The sequence below is a fragment of the Ictidomys tridecemlineatus genome, chromosome 4 (genome assembly GCF_052094955.1).
Source record: "Ictidomys tridecemlineatus isolate mIctTri1 chromosome 4, mIctTri1.hap1, whole genome shotgun sequence".
Lineage (NCBI taxonomy): Eukaryota > Metazoa > Chordata > Mammalia > Rodentia > Sciuridae > Ictidomys > Ictidomys tridecemlineatus.
Window position 1 is genome coordinate 15475827 of NC_135480.1, and position 17618 is coordinate 15493444.

The following is a 17618-nucleotide window of genomic DNA, read 5'->3' on the forward strand; positions in this document are numbered from 1 at the left end:
AAGAGTACAGTGAGAAGAAATGTTTGTTGGTGACACTTCTTTAAACAGCTACACTTACTCCAGAACTGTGCAGTCCAGGGAGAAGCTTCAAAAGGAGTATTTTGATCTTCGTATTTAACTCTGTTAGATGGAGGATTTGTGTGCACAGTAATTATTCACCAGAATTGGCTTTAGGTGACTGGACCATAAACCACAGTGAAATTAACACTATGAATGGTATCCACATATGACATCTCAATTTTCAGTCTTGTCCTAGTCATTCCCTTCCGTATACTTATTCAAAGTCAAGCCACACTGAACTCAATGCTTTTTCTTATTTATATTCCCCTCTATGTCCCCCAATTCACTAATCCACTTACGAAATACAAACTTATGTTTTATAAGGGTCTGGTCTCCTCCCAAAGGAATCGTCACATGTATAAATAATACCCAGAGTAACCCAACACGATTTTCTGGCCTGTAAATGGGAGTCGGTGATGTCTGCATCATAGGGTTGCCATGAGGGCTACCCATGGTCACTTGACTGAGGCCAATTGTCCCTCTTGCTCAAGGCAGCTTTTGGTTTTGCCAGTTGTCCTAGAATAAGTGACATCTTTCACTCTCAAAAGTGCTCTTCCTCAGATATTAAAATAGACAAAAGCTGAAGTGCCCTGTATTTAAGTGCTTCCAAGCGTAATAAGTGGTTGTCCTCCAATGTTCTGAGAAGTGCTATGCATATAATTCTGCTGTAACTACAAAGCACACACACTTTAAAGTGATGGCTACTTTGGGGACTGAGAGAATTTAAGGAAGATTCAGTTTATTTTATCCTCAAGTTCTGGGATATATTAGGTAAGAAACAGATGCCAGTTGAACAAGTGAATGACTAGATCTGGCTGAGAAACAGGAGAACTGATGACGCCTAGACACAATTCTGAGCCTCAGGAAATCTACTGGACATATGTATGAGCTCCATAAAATGCATGAGGAGACATGTTTGTTGGTGGCACTTCTTTAAACAGCTACACTTACTCCAGAACTGTGCAGTCCAGGGAGAAGGAGTACTTTGATCTGCGTATTTAACTTTGTTAGATGAAAGGTTTATGTGCACAATATTATGTATTATGAGAGAGTATTAGTACTTCTATACCTTACTATCATGAAACTGAAGTTGAAGAATTAGAACAAATGTTTCCTGATTCTTTTTCTGATATTTTTTACAAAATAGGGAGATGGAGAGCATTGTAAAGAGTGATAGTCATGATCAGAGTGTGGGAAGACGTTTGGGGCACCTCTACAAAGGGCTGGATTCATGGCCATGTTCAGTCTGGTGGCATGACTAGATTCATAAGTCAGTATTTGCATAGGGATACACTGTGAAACACTTGTTGAAAAACCCTCGTTAGCCTATGATTTCAATGAGCTGAAACTTTGCAAGGTCAAGCAAGCTAGAGAAGTCAGTGTACTGTGAAGGTATAGAAAGAGGTAAGAGAGGAGATGGTGTCCAAGGAGCATTTCAGATTATGATGAAAGGTGATGAATTCCTTTCATTATGAAACTGGTTTCCCTTTGCCATTTTATAATCCTCATGCTTTCTAACTGGGCTATGAAAGTTAAAGGGAAACATGCCCTTGAGAAAATGGTAACATGACAGAAGATAGTGTTTATGACATCATTTGAACCTACAGGGATATGATAACATTTTTCAAAATTGCATTAGTGTCCTTAAGATTAACCATATAAATCCAAACAGTAAAAATAAAGATCATTTCAGGATAAAGTTTACAGATTTATAGCAAATTTATTTTCAGAAATTAAAGAGATGATGGTATATAATACTGATAGATAGATGACAGTCTTATCCAACAAATATCCTATTTTATATATGAAGGAATTGAGGTCCACTTCCTGGACATTCAGGAATGATACCCCATATTAATAAACATTGCTGAGAATCTTGTGTTTATAATTTTATTCTCTAAATATAATTGCTTAAAGCACATGGTGATACTGACCGATCAATCACTGAGAAATATAGTTTATGGCAATAGAGTATTCTTGATTATTTTCTAGAATTTTATTTTTAAAATGTTAGGATATTTCCCAGCTGTGTGGTACCTATGAGTCTATAGTCCCAAACAAACCTTGAGACACAATTGGACAAACACAATTCGATATTTGAAGTTGTGTGGGACCAATAATTCACCAGTATTTGCGTTAGTCTTAAGAAACAATTGTTCTTTGCTCTAACAATGATTGTAATGTACAGCAAATAGAAAATCCCATTTTATGTTTTTGAAAAATTGTATTTTCCTTTTATGTCAAAATAAGGAAACAGAAAAAAAATTGCTTGAAGAGGTTTAGGTGAGACCTAGTTTAGGGCAAGGGCTGTCTCCATTAAGATTTTTTTTTACTCATAAAATTGTCCAATTATATTTATCATTTGAAATTTTGTGTTTCTTTTTAAAAATTAATATGAGGTTTCTAAATTATAAATAGTAAACTTATTATGTGTGCCTTATTTGAGGATATTTGGGAAAATTTAAGATGTTGCTTTTTGATCTAAGTAATATATTCAGAAAAAAAAATCTATTAAAAGTTGTTGTGGGGCAGGTCACTCAGAAAGCACACCAAGTCTCAGTTTTGTCCAAATTGAAGAGTCTTTATTTAGCTGGCTGGCCAGCAACTGCTCCCCACAGGACCCATAACTGCAAGGAACAGCCCTGAGCCTGAGCATTTTAGGATTTAAAGGCCAAAACCACACCTGGGTTGAGGTAGCTGCAAGCAAGCAAGTACAGAAGCTGAAGTGGGCAATTAGCAAGACAATGCAATGGGTACATTAGTATTTCCTGGGGGAATTTCCAGGTTGGCATAGCAGCAAGCAAGCAAAGGGAAGTGGGTAAAAATGACCCTAATTGAGTACAAGTTAGATAACGGTTACTAATGTCTAGCCTATCAATCTCTGACAGGGTACATTGCCCAAGAAAAATGGAAACCAAAGAGAATAATTTTACAATGTATAAGAATTGCTATTTTGTGTTTCCAGGAATGTTATGCTAGGTAAATGTTAATGGGTACAGATGTGGGGCTTTCCCATGAGAGGATCATTTCTTACATGATATGAAGTCTCAGGGTAAAATGAAGTTTGGTCATTGCCCATATAGCCTGGCCCATAACAAAGTGTTTACAATTATCTTTCATATACAAAATAAACATATAGCATATCTAGTCATTTGTATACCACAATAGTAAAATACAGCAACTACTGTATAATGAATTTGACCCATTGGTTAGTGATTTTGCTTTTTTACTTTTTACTTCAAATTCTTAAATTTTTTAGCCAATGCTGTCTTCTTTACCTATACTACTAGTACTGGGTTATTTATTGACTGCATATGACTTTTATATTTGGATAGAAGAAGTGGTTGTTTTTTAGGGGATGGATATCATTGAAGGATGAATCACATACTTTTGTTGTTTTTACTCACAATTGTAAATAAGCAAGAAATAAGAAGATAAGATACAGCTTATCTCTAATGGAGCAGTGTGTCAGTTGCAGATGCCATTAAAGTTAATTATTATTATTAATATGATTAATAGAATTATTATTAAAGTCATTTTTGACTACTCTTAATTCAAGAATAGCTCAATTTAAAGATACCACCGACTGAAAAGCTTTAAAACCCTGAACACATTCCTGTTTACAAATTTATAACATGTATATATGTGTGTGTGTATAAACATATATACACATACATAAGTATGTGTGTGTGTGTGTGTGTGTGTGTGTGTTTGTGTGTGTGTGTGTATGGTTTGTACTTCAGTTATTAGAAAACATTTTCAAAAACAGCATGTGTCATCTCACCCTTCTTCAGATACCTATGTGTTACTACAAATGCATCCCTGCTGCTTACCACAGTCAGTTCAGCCTTGTGTGGCCTGGCAGCTGCCGGGCCTCCCTGCCATATCTCCTGCCACTCTATCCTCAGTGGATTCTTTTCTTCTCACTCCTTACTCTTTCATTTCTCCACAGTATGGCCATAACCACCTCTACTAAGAAATCTCATCTTTCCTACCCTCCACTTACCCTCCTTCTGGTCTCTGTGTGCAGCCTCCTTAGAGAGACATGCTCTACCTGATACTCTGTGGTTCTGCCTCTGATAATCACTCCCTTTGAAATATAGGCATCCAAGTCTGTCCATCTGTCAGTGTGTGTATCATATGTATGTATAAACATTCATAAACACAGAGGAATTGGATATATATGTATCCATGAGGACAGGAGTCATTTTTATTTTAACATTATATTACATTGTCATTCAGAAATAGGTTATGAAGAAATAGGTTATGTCTATTAATTTATATTTGACCAAATTTGCTTCTAATTACTGTTATGCTTTTGTCCATCCAATTAATCTAAGTTCAGCAAAAACCTACTGATGAATAAAATAAGATTTCTTGATCCATTGCAAACAGGGGAATGAATACATGCCAGAGGGAACCATGGAGTGTCTCATCGAAACATGAAGATGTGGATCTAGCTTAGGATTTGTGGGGAGGATAGAGTCTAAATTGAATTAAAGTGAAGCAATGTTTTAATATACTTATTGCAAAGTAGGGCTGCATGTGGAGGATCCATACCAAGTCTAAGCCAGAAAGTACACACAGAGTCCTGCTTTCCGAGAAACTACAAAACAAACAGATGTGAAATGTTGAAACTGAAAATACTCAATCTGAGGTTCCACATTTGCATAGAAAATTGAGATTTACCTGGTTCAAAATGATTCGGAACCTCTGGGCAGAGTTCAGATGTTTCATCTTGCTGATGTGATTTCAAGTAACTAATTTCAGAGAGTCTATGGTTTTATAGAAACAAGTTTTTAGTGAGTAACAAAATAGGACTCACTCAACCAAGGCAGTAATGCTAAATCATTAGAGTGTTTGTGAGTCCAGGGAGGAAATATTATTTTCCTGTTGCATTTACAACTGAATTGATGTGACTTTTCTGCAGGACAGAGCACAGGTTAACAGAGCAAGTCATTTTTATTCTCCCACTTCATACTCGGAGGGCAGTTATTTTACAGTACAGTTGAACTTGGGGTCTTGTTAATGCCTCTCACGTCCTCTGTTTTGCAACTGCTCTTCTCAAAGCTCCTTTCACATCCTGGTTCCTCAGGCTGTAGATTAAGGGGTTGAGCATGGGTGTGACCACTGTGTAGAAGACTGCGATGACCTTGCCCCCAGCCCTGGAGGACTTGGACTGGGGTCTCATGTACATGAAGATGGCAGTTCCATAGAATAAGGCCACCACTGTCAGGTGGGAGGCACAGGTGGACAGTGCCTTGTACCTCCCAGAGGCTGAGCGCATTCTGAGAACAGAGAGAAGGATCCGGGCATAGGAAACAACAATGAGGAGGAAAGGGATGAAGACAATGACAATACTGAAGATGAAAACAACCAGCTCTGTGAGCGAGGTGTCCGTGCAAGCCAGCCTCAGGACAGAAGGCACCTCGCAGAAAAAGTGATTCAGGACATTGGGCCCACAGTAGGGCAAACTTAAGGTGAGGACATTGATTACCATGGAACTCAGGAAGCTACTGGACCAAGAAATGGCTGCCAGCTGGACACAGGTATTCCGGTCCATAATGACAGTATAGTGAAGCGGATGACAAATGGCTACATATCTGTCATAAGCCATGACACCAAGGAGAACACATTCAATCATTCCAAAGGAGAGAGAGAAGTACATCTGTGTAGCACAGCTGGAGAAGGGGATGGTCCTCCTTCTCCCCACCATGTTGGATAGCATTTGTGGGACATTGGTGGATGTGTAGCAAATGTCTAGAAAGGACAAATTTGTGAGGAAGAAGTACATGGGCGTCTGGAGACGAGGTTCTATCTGGATAATGGTGATGATGATAATATTCCCAACCACTGTTAATAAATAGAAGAACAAGAATACAACAAAAAGAATGAGCTGTGTCTTTGGCTCAGATGAAAGTCCTAGGAACACAAATTCAGTCACAGTGAAGTTTGTTTTCATTTTATCCATTTTTTTTTTCAGGCCACCTTGCTTTCAAAGAATCATGAACGTGACTGAAGACAAAATTAAATTCCCCATATATCAGAGATTAAAAATGAAAGGTTTGAGAAAGTAAGGAGAATTCTTAGTCTGGGATTGAAACTTAAGGACCTGAGGTTTACTACAAATGGAAAGTTTTTCTTTGGGTTTTGAAAGCCATATTCTGGTGAGATGAGAGTATCAAATCCAAGTCTCATGGATGTTGGCAGATATTCTTGCCATTCTAGAAAAAATAGTTTTCTTTTGTTTGTTCATAATTATTCCAGGCACTAATCAGTCTTCAAAGCCTTACTCACATCTCACATCCTTCAAAACTTTCTCATTCCCTTTTCTATTTGCACCTAGAAATAGAGAAGCAACTTGCAACATTCAAGGAAACAACAACTAAAGCCATGGCCTCATGTGCTGTCCCAGTGATTGACAAGTAAACGCAGGACAGCAGCCTGAGCTGCATCTGTGTGGCCCTGAGGCACCTTCTTGGACTCAGGCAAACTGACCACCAGAAGAACAAAGACTGCCCACGAGCAAAACCAGACATTAGATGCACTCAGTGCCATTTCTCATCTTCTCCACGTTCATGCTATGGGTTCTGAGACAGTACCTTTGTAATTAAAATCAGAATAATAACAACCAATTTTGTGACAATTTTAAAGATTAAATGACATCAAATGTTTAAAGAATTTTAAACAATGTCTACACGAAGGAAGCATTCAGAAATAGCATCTGTAATTAATAATCCTAATAACAAAATCTGATAGTACAGTTATGTGAAATTCAATTCTCTAATAGTAGTCGTGTCAAAAAAATAAATATTAGCGGGAAGGATCCAGACAAGTTAAAGGTACTAAGTCTATTTACTGAGAGCTCCTTAGGTCCTTCCTGTATATATTTGCTCTTAGTTCATGCACAGCATTAATAAGTTCCATCAACTTTTTTCTAGTTCCCAGCAGCTGAAATAGAAAGCTAGGGAATAATGAAGAAACCTAAATGTGGGCTCATCCACAAGAGAAAGAAGCAGCTGTTGATCATTCATTGATCCATTGATTCATTTCCTTTTTTTTCTTTCTTTATTTTTAGTTTTGTTTTCTTCCTTTCAAAACTACGTTTTTGGTGTTCTAGCACGTACCAGATGCTGGGTGTACACAGTGAACCCAGCAGACGTTCTTGATGCTCTCATAGGTCTTACTGCCCACGGAGAGTTGCAGTGAAGAAAACCAACTGGTTACTGAGGGATTAGGGCAACTTGCTCAGGAGGACATAATAAGTAGTTGCAGGTCAGGAAAAGAATACTTCATGAACAATGTCCTTTTCCAAATGATATCAACTCCGATTATTTCAGAAATTTTTTAAGTAATTTGATTTAAATCAAGATTTTCACATTAAATAATTTTGTGTATGGATGAATTAAATTATCTAAAGCATGCAGTCCAGGAATTAAAAAAAAAAAACTGATGTACCTGGAAAAAGAAGAGAGAAGTCAATCACAGTCTTGTTTTCACCAAAACAGCAGAAGAATTTCAGTTGCTAATAATTTATATTTGTGAGCTTTTAAGAGGTGATTAGAATAACAATAAATAATATTCACAGAGTGTTTCTGCATTGATAGCATGATGGCATGCAAAGAGGAGAACATGACTAGTGATGAAGCAGGACCTTTTCTGCCACTGGACAGTTTGGATACATTCCTGACTCCACAACTGAGAGATACAATTCTCACCACCAGTCTGTGCCTCATTCTCCTCATCTATAGAATGAGATCAAAAGCAGCACCCGCCTCACAGACTTGATGGAGGAATTAAATGAGATAATGCATGCAGAATACCTAAGACAGTTAGGCATAGATAATCATAATACCATATGATGCTCATTAGATGATTCTTGTTAAGTGTACAGAGCAAGGATTATTGCCAATTCTCCCCCAAATGGCAGAGACTAAGTCTTCAATACTTTAAATGCTCTGAGTTGAGTTCATTAAGTACTAAATGTATGCACAAGAACTTGCAACCCACCTGTAATAGTATATCTGTATTATATATATGTGTGTGTATATGTATATATATGTATATATATATATATATTGTATCATATATATGGTTATATATATAACATATATATAATCACATCATAAATAATGATCTTGTTTCTGTAGGCAAGCATATAGAAGAAACACTGCAAATAAAAAGGAACATATATATTTTGGTCAACTTCTGAACACTGTCTATATTTTGCAGATTTAAAATACTATAGTCTCTTAATGCTCTGAATGCACAGTTGCCTCAGGAACATCTTTAGTTTCCTTATAGCTACAATCCAGTAGAGTGTATTCAATTGTCTATAGATTTTCAGGGCACGATTCTAATCCATGCCTATCAGCACACACAGAGTTGCTTATTCTTCATGAGGAGGGAGAAATGAACACAGTTCATGAAACCAATTTTAACACCCATTAATTATAACATTTGGTGAATTTGGAGAAAACTTACCAAATTAAACATGGAGCTTCAGAAACCTGGGTGGTTTGTAATTACCTGCAGATTCTGTTCAGGCATCTCAATCAAGTAAGCATTCACCTAGCTCACTGCACACCCTCCATTTACCTCACGGGCAAAGGCACTGAATTTCAAATGCCTTCTTCATATTTGTCTGCCTGGAAAATTCCTAATTCTTTTATAAACTAATCCTGCATGACAGCCTCTTAGGAACTCGCACTAATCTCATTTACCTGCCTAAAAGTCTGTCTTTCCAGTTGACTTTGAGTATCTAGGAATGCTGTCATTTTTGTTTATGTTTCCCACCCTGAAGCACACGGTAAGCACTATCAAGCCTGCTAAAACTCGCATGAACCCCTATTTCTTACTTTCGAGTCTTGAGCTCAGATAAATGATTTCGTTCTTACAGTAGCTAGGATTTAGTCAAAATATACAAGTATACTTGTCAAGCAAAGCCTTTTACTCCCTAATAGTCTATCCCCCCCAACCCCAAACAACAATGCCTCATGCTTAAAAGTCATCTAATTCAGTTTGAAAAGAAAAAAAGGAAAACATTTGATGTGGCTTCATATCAAGCAGGTACAATGTGTGGCTAACTTTCATGTTACATCAGATTATTTAGCATTATGTGGATGCAGCACCTTAAACATATTGTTACATAAATTTGACTATTTTACATAAATTCGACTGTATAACATAAATTTTACTAATTCTTAAAATTACAGAAAAACACCCCAGATATCTTTCCAATTAAATGAGAAAAATCTGATGTTTCTTCATATGTTCAGAATTTGAAAAAAAACCCAACTCTTTAAATATTTCTAATATAAACCACATGTACTGAAAGTATGATTTTCTCTAACGTGTAATCAAATTGTTTATTGCTTTTTTTGTTGAAACTCTGTGACTGACATTTTTATTTTATCAAATCTTTATTCCTCTATACTATTATAGCAGTGAAGTTTGGGGTATTTAGTAATGATTTATTTTCCAGGGATAATCTGGTAAAGCAATTCAGTGTAGGAGTTAAAGTCATGGTCTATGTCCAAGAACAGCAGGAATATGAGTTATGATTATTATAGCAGTGAAGTTTTGGGTATTTAGTAATGATTTATTTTCCAGGGATAATCTGGTAAAGCAATTCAGTGTAGGAGTTAAAGTCATGGTCTATGTCCAAGAACAGCAGGAATATGAGTTATGACCCCTATAATGCTGTGCTGGATTATTTGCACAAGTTTGTAAACTTTTTCAAGCCCACATTTGCCTTGTGTTAAATCAGCAGTTAATTCCTGGGATTATTGCAGAAATAGTGCCAGACATATAGTAAACACTTTATAAGTCATAATTAATAATAATATAGGGACTCCAGGTTAATTCAATTTGCTACAAATGTACCTTTTGTAAGGGTCTAAGGATTCTTAGATTTAATGATACTAGTGGTACTTGACAAATCACAATAGAGGCTTTGAGAGCTGCTTAATTCACAAGAGCCCTATTGCAAAATTTATGATGTTCCTTCAAGGATCATTAATTCGTCAACAAATAATTTTTTTTAAAGAGAGAGAGAGAGAGAGAGGGGGGGGGGAGAATTTTTCAATATTTAATTTTTAGTTCTCGGCGGACACAACATCTTTATTTTATTTTTATGTGATGCTGAGGATCCAACCCAAGTGCGCTACTGCTTGAGCCACATCCCCAGCCCACAAAATTTAATATTAAAATAAATTTCAAGAAGGAAAAGGTTTAAGGACTAATAACACTAAAGATTAAATCATCATCATATTATCCTAAATAAGCAAGACTATTACAAGGATTTACCAGGTAGTCTAAGAACAACTTTCTAAAGATTTCATCACAAAATTATGAAAAGTATACTGAAAAAAGAATTATTACTTGATAAAATATCAGTCATAGAGCTTAAAAATAAAACTATAGATAATAATTTACCACTTAGCATGGAGTTAGTTTTACATATCCTCTTGAATAAATAACTGAGATTCTGGTTGTGTAATACCTTTAAGAAAGAGGAAAATATGAGAGTAGAGACTTCTGGAAGGCGATTCCTAGCGGAAGACAAACCTTAGTCATCAAGAATGCCCAGCTTCCCATAATCTACATCAACATTTGACTTCAGTGGGAGCAAATAATCAGCTTTTCCTCAGCAAAAACTTTCTCTATGGACATAAAATAAATCACCCAAATGTATGACATTAATTGCTATCTACAATCATTTTCTAATACAAGGACGGCGTTTTGTTAGTTATTTTGTACATAGCAAATTTCATCTTCATGGGTACTCTGAGATATGTTTATTTCCATTTTCTGCAGGAAACTATTAAAGATCAGAAAGGCTATACAAACTTCTCAAAGCCAGAGCACTTAGTAGAGTCTTATTTTGCACCCAAATCAGAGTAATCCCAGTACGTCTATTAGTTGAATGACAGTTGATTTGCATTATTTTTTAATATTTTGCATTTCAATAAACTACTTAAAATATAGGCACACAGATAAAACATACCCTAGAAAAGTCGTACGCAGCACATGGAAATAATCTGCTTCATATCTGTCCTCTAGACAAATCAGGAGACATTTGTGCACAAAAAATACAATTCCACGGTCAAAAATTAATCTCCTTGACCATAATTACATGTGGGATATTGCTATAAACACTACACTTTTATAGACTTTTAAAAAGAGATGATTTTGTGCTATCCCTAAATCATCTAAATGTTTTAATTTACTTTTGAGGCTTAGGCTGAATTTTAAATTCTTGAGGGACTATGTCCCAGAACAATAATTAAAATTTAAGCATTTTTTTCTGAAGGACTCTTGGCTGAAGTGTTGGTTCCTTTCCCCATCTAATCCCCTTTCCTGAATGTGAATGTTTTCAATAATTGAAACATGGAATATTTTACAAATAACAGAATATTCTCATCCTTCTGCATTGCTTAACACTCTTAATCATGAAAATGGGTTAATTCATCACAGAAATAACCATACCTAAAGTGCAGGCATCAGGGACCAGAAGAGTTCACAGGCATTAAAAGTGGCTATAATCCTAGTATACTTTTAAAAGAAATTTTAAATTTCTGTTGATTTCTCCCTGATCATAGCAAACTCTGGATTCATTTCTTCCTGCATATCAGCTAAATAGCTTTTAAGGGAACAAGGCTGGCACTGCATCTTACTAGCCATGTGACCTCAAACATACCATTACACTTTAATGATCTTCAGTCTATTCTTTTCTATATGTTGTTTCTCATTCTTACATAATGATTGCATTTATTTGAGGTACAATGGATATTTTGATCTATGTATACATTCTAGAAGTGTTTAATCAAACCGATTAACATTCATTAGCTCACTTATTTCTGTAATAGGAGCAATAATATGGGTTATCTGAGCAATATTGAAATAGGTAACACTGTATTATTATGAACCATGAAGTGCATCAGATCACTAAAACTTATTCTTCCAGTTAAACTAAAATTTGGTACCCTTGCAATTCCCCTTCTCTGATTCTTTCTCTTTCCCCTGCTGCAGGTCATAACCTTTCACTTTGTTTTTGAGACCTGCTTTGTAAGATTTGATCTATCAGTGCATTTGCATTTTTGTACTGCAAATCATGGAATATTTGCATTTATGTGCAAGGCTTATTTTACTTAGCATAGTGTCCCCCAGTTTCATCCACACTGTTGTACATGACAGTTTACCTTTCTCAGAATGGGCAGTATTCCATTGTTTCTATATGTCCCATTCCATTCATTCATAGATGGATATATAGGTTGCTTTCATATCTAGACAATTATGAATAATGCTCAAATAAACATGGGATGAGTAAATCTCTTCCATATACTGACCTCAAATTTTTGGATTTATAGCAAGAAGTGGGATTTCTGGATCATATGATACTTTTATATTTTAAAAGAACTTTAGTTTATTTTTAAAAATGGCTGTTATAATTTATGATCCAACCAATAATATATAAGAGATTGCCTTTCCCTCTCTGTTCACTGACACTTATCATTTTTCTTTATGAAAATGACCATTCTAACAGGTTTGACATGGCCGTCCATTGTGGTCTTAAGTAATATTTCCCTGTTGAGCATTTTTTTCATGTGTCTGTTGATTATTTTCAAAATAAATTGAGATGGTGAGTACTTCCAAACTCATTTCATAAAACCAGAATTACAATGGCAACAAAGTTGGTGAGGGTGTCTAGAAGAAAACTACAGGTCCATATTCCTGATGAACTTTAATACACAAATATCCTCAACATGAAATTCAAATCAAAACTACTCTAAGATTTCATCTCATTCCAGTTAGAATGATAGCTATCAAGAATACAAACCATAATTGTTTGTGAGGATGTGGGAGAAAAGGCACATTCATACATTATAGGTGGGACTGTAAATTGGTGCAGCCAATCTGGAAAGCATTATGGAGATTCCTTAGTAAACTTGGAATGGAACCATTATTTGACCCAGCTATCCCACTCCTTGGTCTATACCCTAAGGACATAAAAACAGCATACTACAGTGATGCAGCCACGTCAATGTTCATAGCAGTGCAATTCACAATAGCCAAACTGTGAAACCAATCTAGATGCCCTTCAATAGGTAAATGGATAAAGAAAGTGTGCTATATATATACAATATTACTCAGCAATAAAAGTGAATAAAAATTTTGGCATTTGGAAGTAAATGGATGGAGTCAGAAATATCATGTTAAACAAAATAAGTCAATCCCCAAATCCAAAGGCTGAATGTTTTCTTTGATAAGTGGATGCTAATCCATAATGGGGGGTATGAGATGAGTGGAGGGACTTTGGAGGGGCAAAGGTAGGGAAGAGAGTATAGTTGTAGGAAAAATGGTGGAATAAGACAGACATCATTACCCTAGGTACATGTATGATTGCATAAATGGTGTGACCCTACTTTGAGTACAACCAGAGAAGTCAAAAATTATTCTCTCTTTGGGTACAATGAATCAAAGAGCATTCTGCTGCATGTATAACTGATTAGAACAAATAAATAAATTAAAGAAAAAAGAAGTCAACAGCACACTGGAAAGATAATTTAGTACAATCAAGAGGGATTTATCCCAAGGATGCAAGGATGCTTAAAAATGTAAATGAGTGACTATGATACGTGATTTTATGAAGTGACAAAAATGTAACACTTATTCATGATAAAACTCCGTGTTAAAATATTTCTATTGCACATTATAATTATACACAATGGTGGGTTCATTTTGACACAATCATGATTATATGGGATATAATTTGCTTCCCTTTGGTTCCCAGTACTTCCTCTTTTCCACCCCTCCCATCTCCCCCTGTTACCCTTCCTCTACTCTACTGGTCTTCTATATATTTATTGTTTTGAATTGGTACTTTATAATTATACAAAAATGGGAAATTCACTGTGACATATTCCTATATGCACACAGCATAATTTGGTCAATTTAATTCCAGAGTTTTCCTCTTTTTCTGTCCCTCCTCCCTCTCCCTTAATCCCCTTTCTCTGCTCCACTGATCTCCCTTCTATTTTCATGGGATCCACACTTTTTCCCTTATTTTGCTCTAGCTTCAACATATGAGCAAGAACATTTGACTCAACTTTCTGAGTCTTCACTTAGCATTATGTTTTCTCACTTCATCCATTTACCAGCAAATGCCATAATTCATTCTTTTCTGGCTGGGTAAAACTCAATGTATATATATATATATATATATATATATATATATATATATATATATATATATACACATTTTATTTATCCATTCTTCTACTGATGGGTACCTGGGCTGGTACCATAACTTAGGTATTGTGAATGATTAAAACTCTTTACAGAATAGGTATAAAAGGCATCAACCTATGCACAATAAAGGCTTCACAAGATCAGCTGCAGCTAACATCATACTAAATGGTGAAAAGGTTAAAGCTTTTCCTCTAAAATTGGGAATAAGACAAAAACCCAAACTCTCATTACTATACTCAACATAGGACAGGAATTTCTCTCCAGAACAATGAGAAAAAATAAGTAAATAAACAAAAATGGGTGGGGGGAACCCATAGAGGAAATAAAGTCAAGTTGTCCTTTGGCTGATGGTAGGAGGTTATATATAGAAAACCCTAAGGACTTTAGCAGGTCCTTAAAACAGACTTTAAAAATCAGTAAAGTTGCAGGTTACACAATCAATAGAAAAAGCAGCAGCATTTTTACATACTAATAATGAACTATCCAAAAATGAAATGAAGAAAACAATTTCATTTATGCTAGCATCAAAAAGTACTTAGAAATAAATTTAATCAAGAACCTTAAATATATACATACATTAAAAATTATAAAATATTGATGCAATAGTTATCCCATGTCCATGAATTGGAAAAAAATAACATTATTAAAATGTTCATAGCACCCCAAATTTTGTAAAGATAGAATGTGTATAAAAATTCCAATGTTACTTTACAAATAAATAGAAAATTTACATGGAGCCAGAAAATGCCTATAGCCAAAGTAATTGTAAGCAAAAGTTACAAATTTTGGAGCATCATATTCCATGATTTCAAATACATTATAAATATTTTAATTGAAGCAACATAATAGTTTTATAAGTCTAGACACCTGAACAGGATAGAAATCCCAAATACAAGTCCAAATATTTATAATCCATTTGATTGCCACAAAGGTGCCAGGAATTCACAATGTAGAATAGACAGTCTCTTCAAAATGGTATAAAGAAAACTGAATATCCACGTGAAGAAGAATGAAATTTGGCCTTTTAAGTTACAGGGTTTGCTGGAAAACAGATGAAACTGGGGGACATCATGCTAAGTAAAATAAGTCAGACTCAGAAAAACAAGGGTGAAATGTTTTCTCCCAGATCAATGTTCCATACAAAAAGCAACTCAAAAAATGAATAGGAGACTTAAAGATAGCGCTTGACACTGTAAATCTACTAGAAGAAAAATAAGGGGAAATATTCACATTTGTCTGAGCAATGATTTCTTGGGTAAGGTTCCAATGGCCAATAAAAGCCCAAATAGACAAATGAGATTGCATCAAACTAAAAAGTTCCATCCTGATAATGGAATAGAGTAAGAGATAATACATACCCTAAAAATAAATAAATAAATAAACAAACAAACAAACAAACAAATAAATAAATAAATAAATAAATAAAATCAACCAACTAACCAAACAGAAAAAGATTTGCAAACCATACATCATACATCTGATAAAGCTCTAACATCTATAATCCATGAGGAACTCAAATAGATCTTTCATTACACTGTGTCTTTAAGCCAAATCTTAGATTTCTTCATCTGGAGTAGTGAGATTTAACTTTCACCATGGAGGCAATGTGGAAATGCTGAGGAAATTCACTTGAGCTTATGAGTTAGCTCCCTACCTAATATGATCATTAAAGACTTTTCTCGAAAGAAAAGCTAGGTTCCTCTGGAGGAGCAGGAGTGGGTGGGAATCAGGTCCTACTTCTATAGGCAAGGGTTTTTCTTGGATACACAACAACTGCACACCCAAATCTTCCCTTCATCAATTCTTTTTTTATTGGTTGTTCAAAACATTACAAAGCTCTTGACATATCATATTTCAAACATTAGTTTCAAGTGAGTTATGAACTCCCATTTTTACCCCAAATACAGATTGCAGAATCACATCGGTTACACATACACATTTTTACATAATGCCATACAAGTAACCGTTGTATTCTGCTACCTTTCCTATCCTCTACTATCCCCCCTCCCCCCACCATCTTCTCTTTCTATCCCATCTACTGTAATTCGTTTCTCTCCTTGTTTTTTTTTTTCCAATTCCCCTCACAACCTCTTATATGTAGTTTTTTATAACAATGAGGGTCTCTTTCATCAATTCTTTAAGCTCACCATAGAATCTTTGGCAAGGTTTAGCACTTTATTGATACTGCTTTTTCTGTAATCCTTGTAATCAAACACTGGTTTTCTTTACTTCCTAAAGAAATATAAGAAATAAGAAACTTCTTTGAAACTGTAATACGATTTTTCCAAGTGGAATTTTATCAATTGAAATCATTAATAGTTTTACATAACTCTATAACCAATATTAGAATGATCTAATGGTAATCCAATATTTTAGAATCAATATTGTACTGATCATAATCAATGCTATAATCGATTGACATTTCACAGCCTTGCTGTCCACCCATACTTCATGTCAAGATATCACTGGTGGTCCTGTGAATGATCACGGAACTTGATCCAGAATGAAAGTGAGTATCAGTGACCCTGAAAGAAAGAGCTTTGGGGGGATGAGGATTCTCACTGCAGTCTCTTTGCTCCTGTAGATTTTTCCATGATTTGTTCAAGTTGGTTGGGTAGAGTTTGTAGAGGTTGGTTTATAGATAAGAGACCAGAATAAAAAAGCATGGCATTGATCTCTAGGTGGAAAAAGAAGAAATCTAGCAGCCTTACAGCAGTCTGAGAAACCTTGCACTTATACATATGCAAATATGCATGCATAGATACATATGCTTTATATACATACATACACATATGCATTTCAGTTCAGTAAAACCCAGTACAAAAACAAAAAAAAAATTATGTCTGGCTATATGCATCACTGGGGATTACAATCTCTAAACCTAACCTGAGTCTTATAAATTGAGGTTGAACTAATTTTTTTCTAAGTATATTTTTTTTCTAAGCAATTTTTAAAATTGCTTCATGTACCATTTCCCCAAGCTACAAAGCCATGAGGAATTCCATGCATATAAAGCACTGGGGATCTAATAATTTTTGTAAATAATTTTGGAAATAGCTGACTTGGACATTGGAATGTTAGAATAAGTTCCTGCTGAAATTTTGGTAAGTTGCATGATTTGGATATAATTAATGACAGAGAAGATTTGCTTTTCAGTCTTACAGTAATTCAGTGTTCTTTTACATTCTGTTATAGGACATGAGCTAAAAAAAAAAAAAACAAAGAATAACAACGAAAAAAACCACCACCAACAAAAAAATCCCACCTCATTTTCATTAGCCATCTCTCTATGTGAGTTTCTGAAA

The 17618-nt window shown here is 35.2% G+C and overlaps 1 protein-coding gene across 1 annotated transcript; it reads right to left on the minus strand.

The window, feature by feature from the left end:
• Window positions 1-5095: 5095 nt before the first annotated feature.
• On the minus strand, window positions 5096-6031 carry LOC101974775 (olfactory receptor 2G3). Its single transcript, XM_005331604.2, has one exon. It carries the CDS (start codon window positions 6029-6031, stop codon window positions 5096-5098), a length of 936 nt encoding a protein of 311 aa, XP_005331661.2.
• Between the last annotated feature and the right edge of the window lie 11587 nt (window positions 6032-17618).

Excerpts from the sequence above, each read along its gene's own strand:
- LOC101974775 (XM_005331604.2), bottom strand. The coding sequence starts at position 6,031 with ATGGATAAAATGAAAACAAACTTCACTGTGACTGAATTTGTGTTCCTA.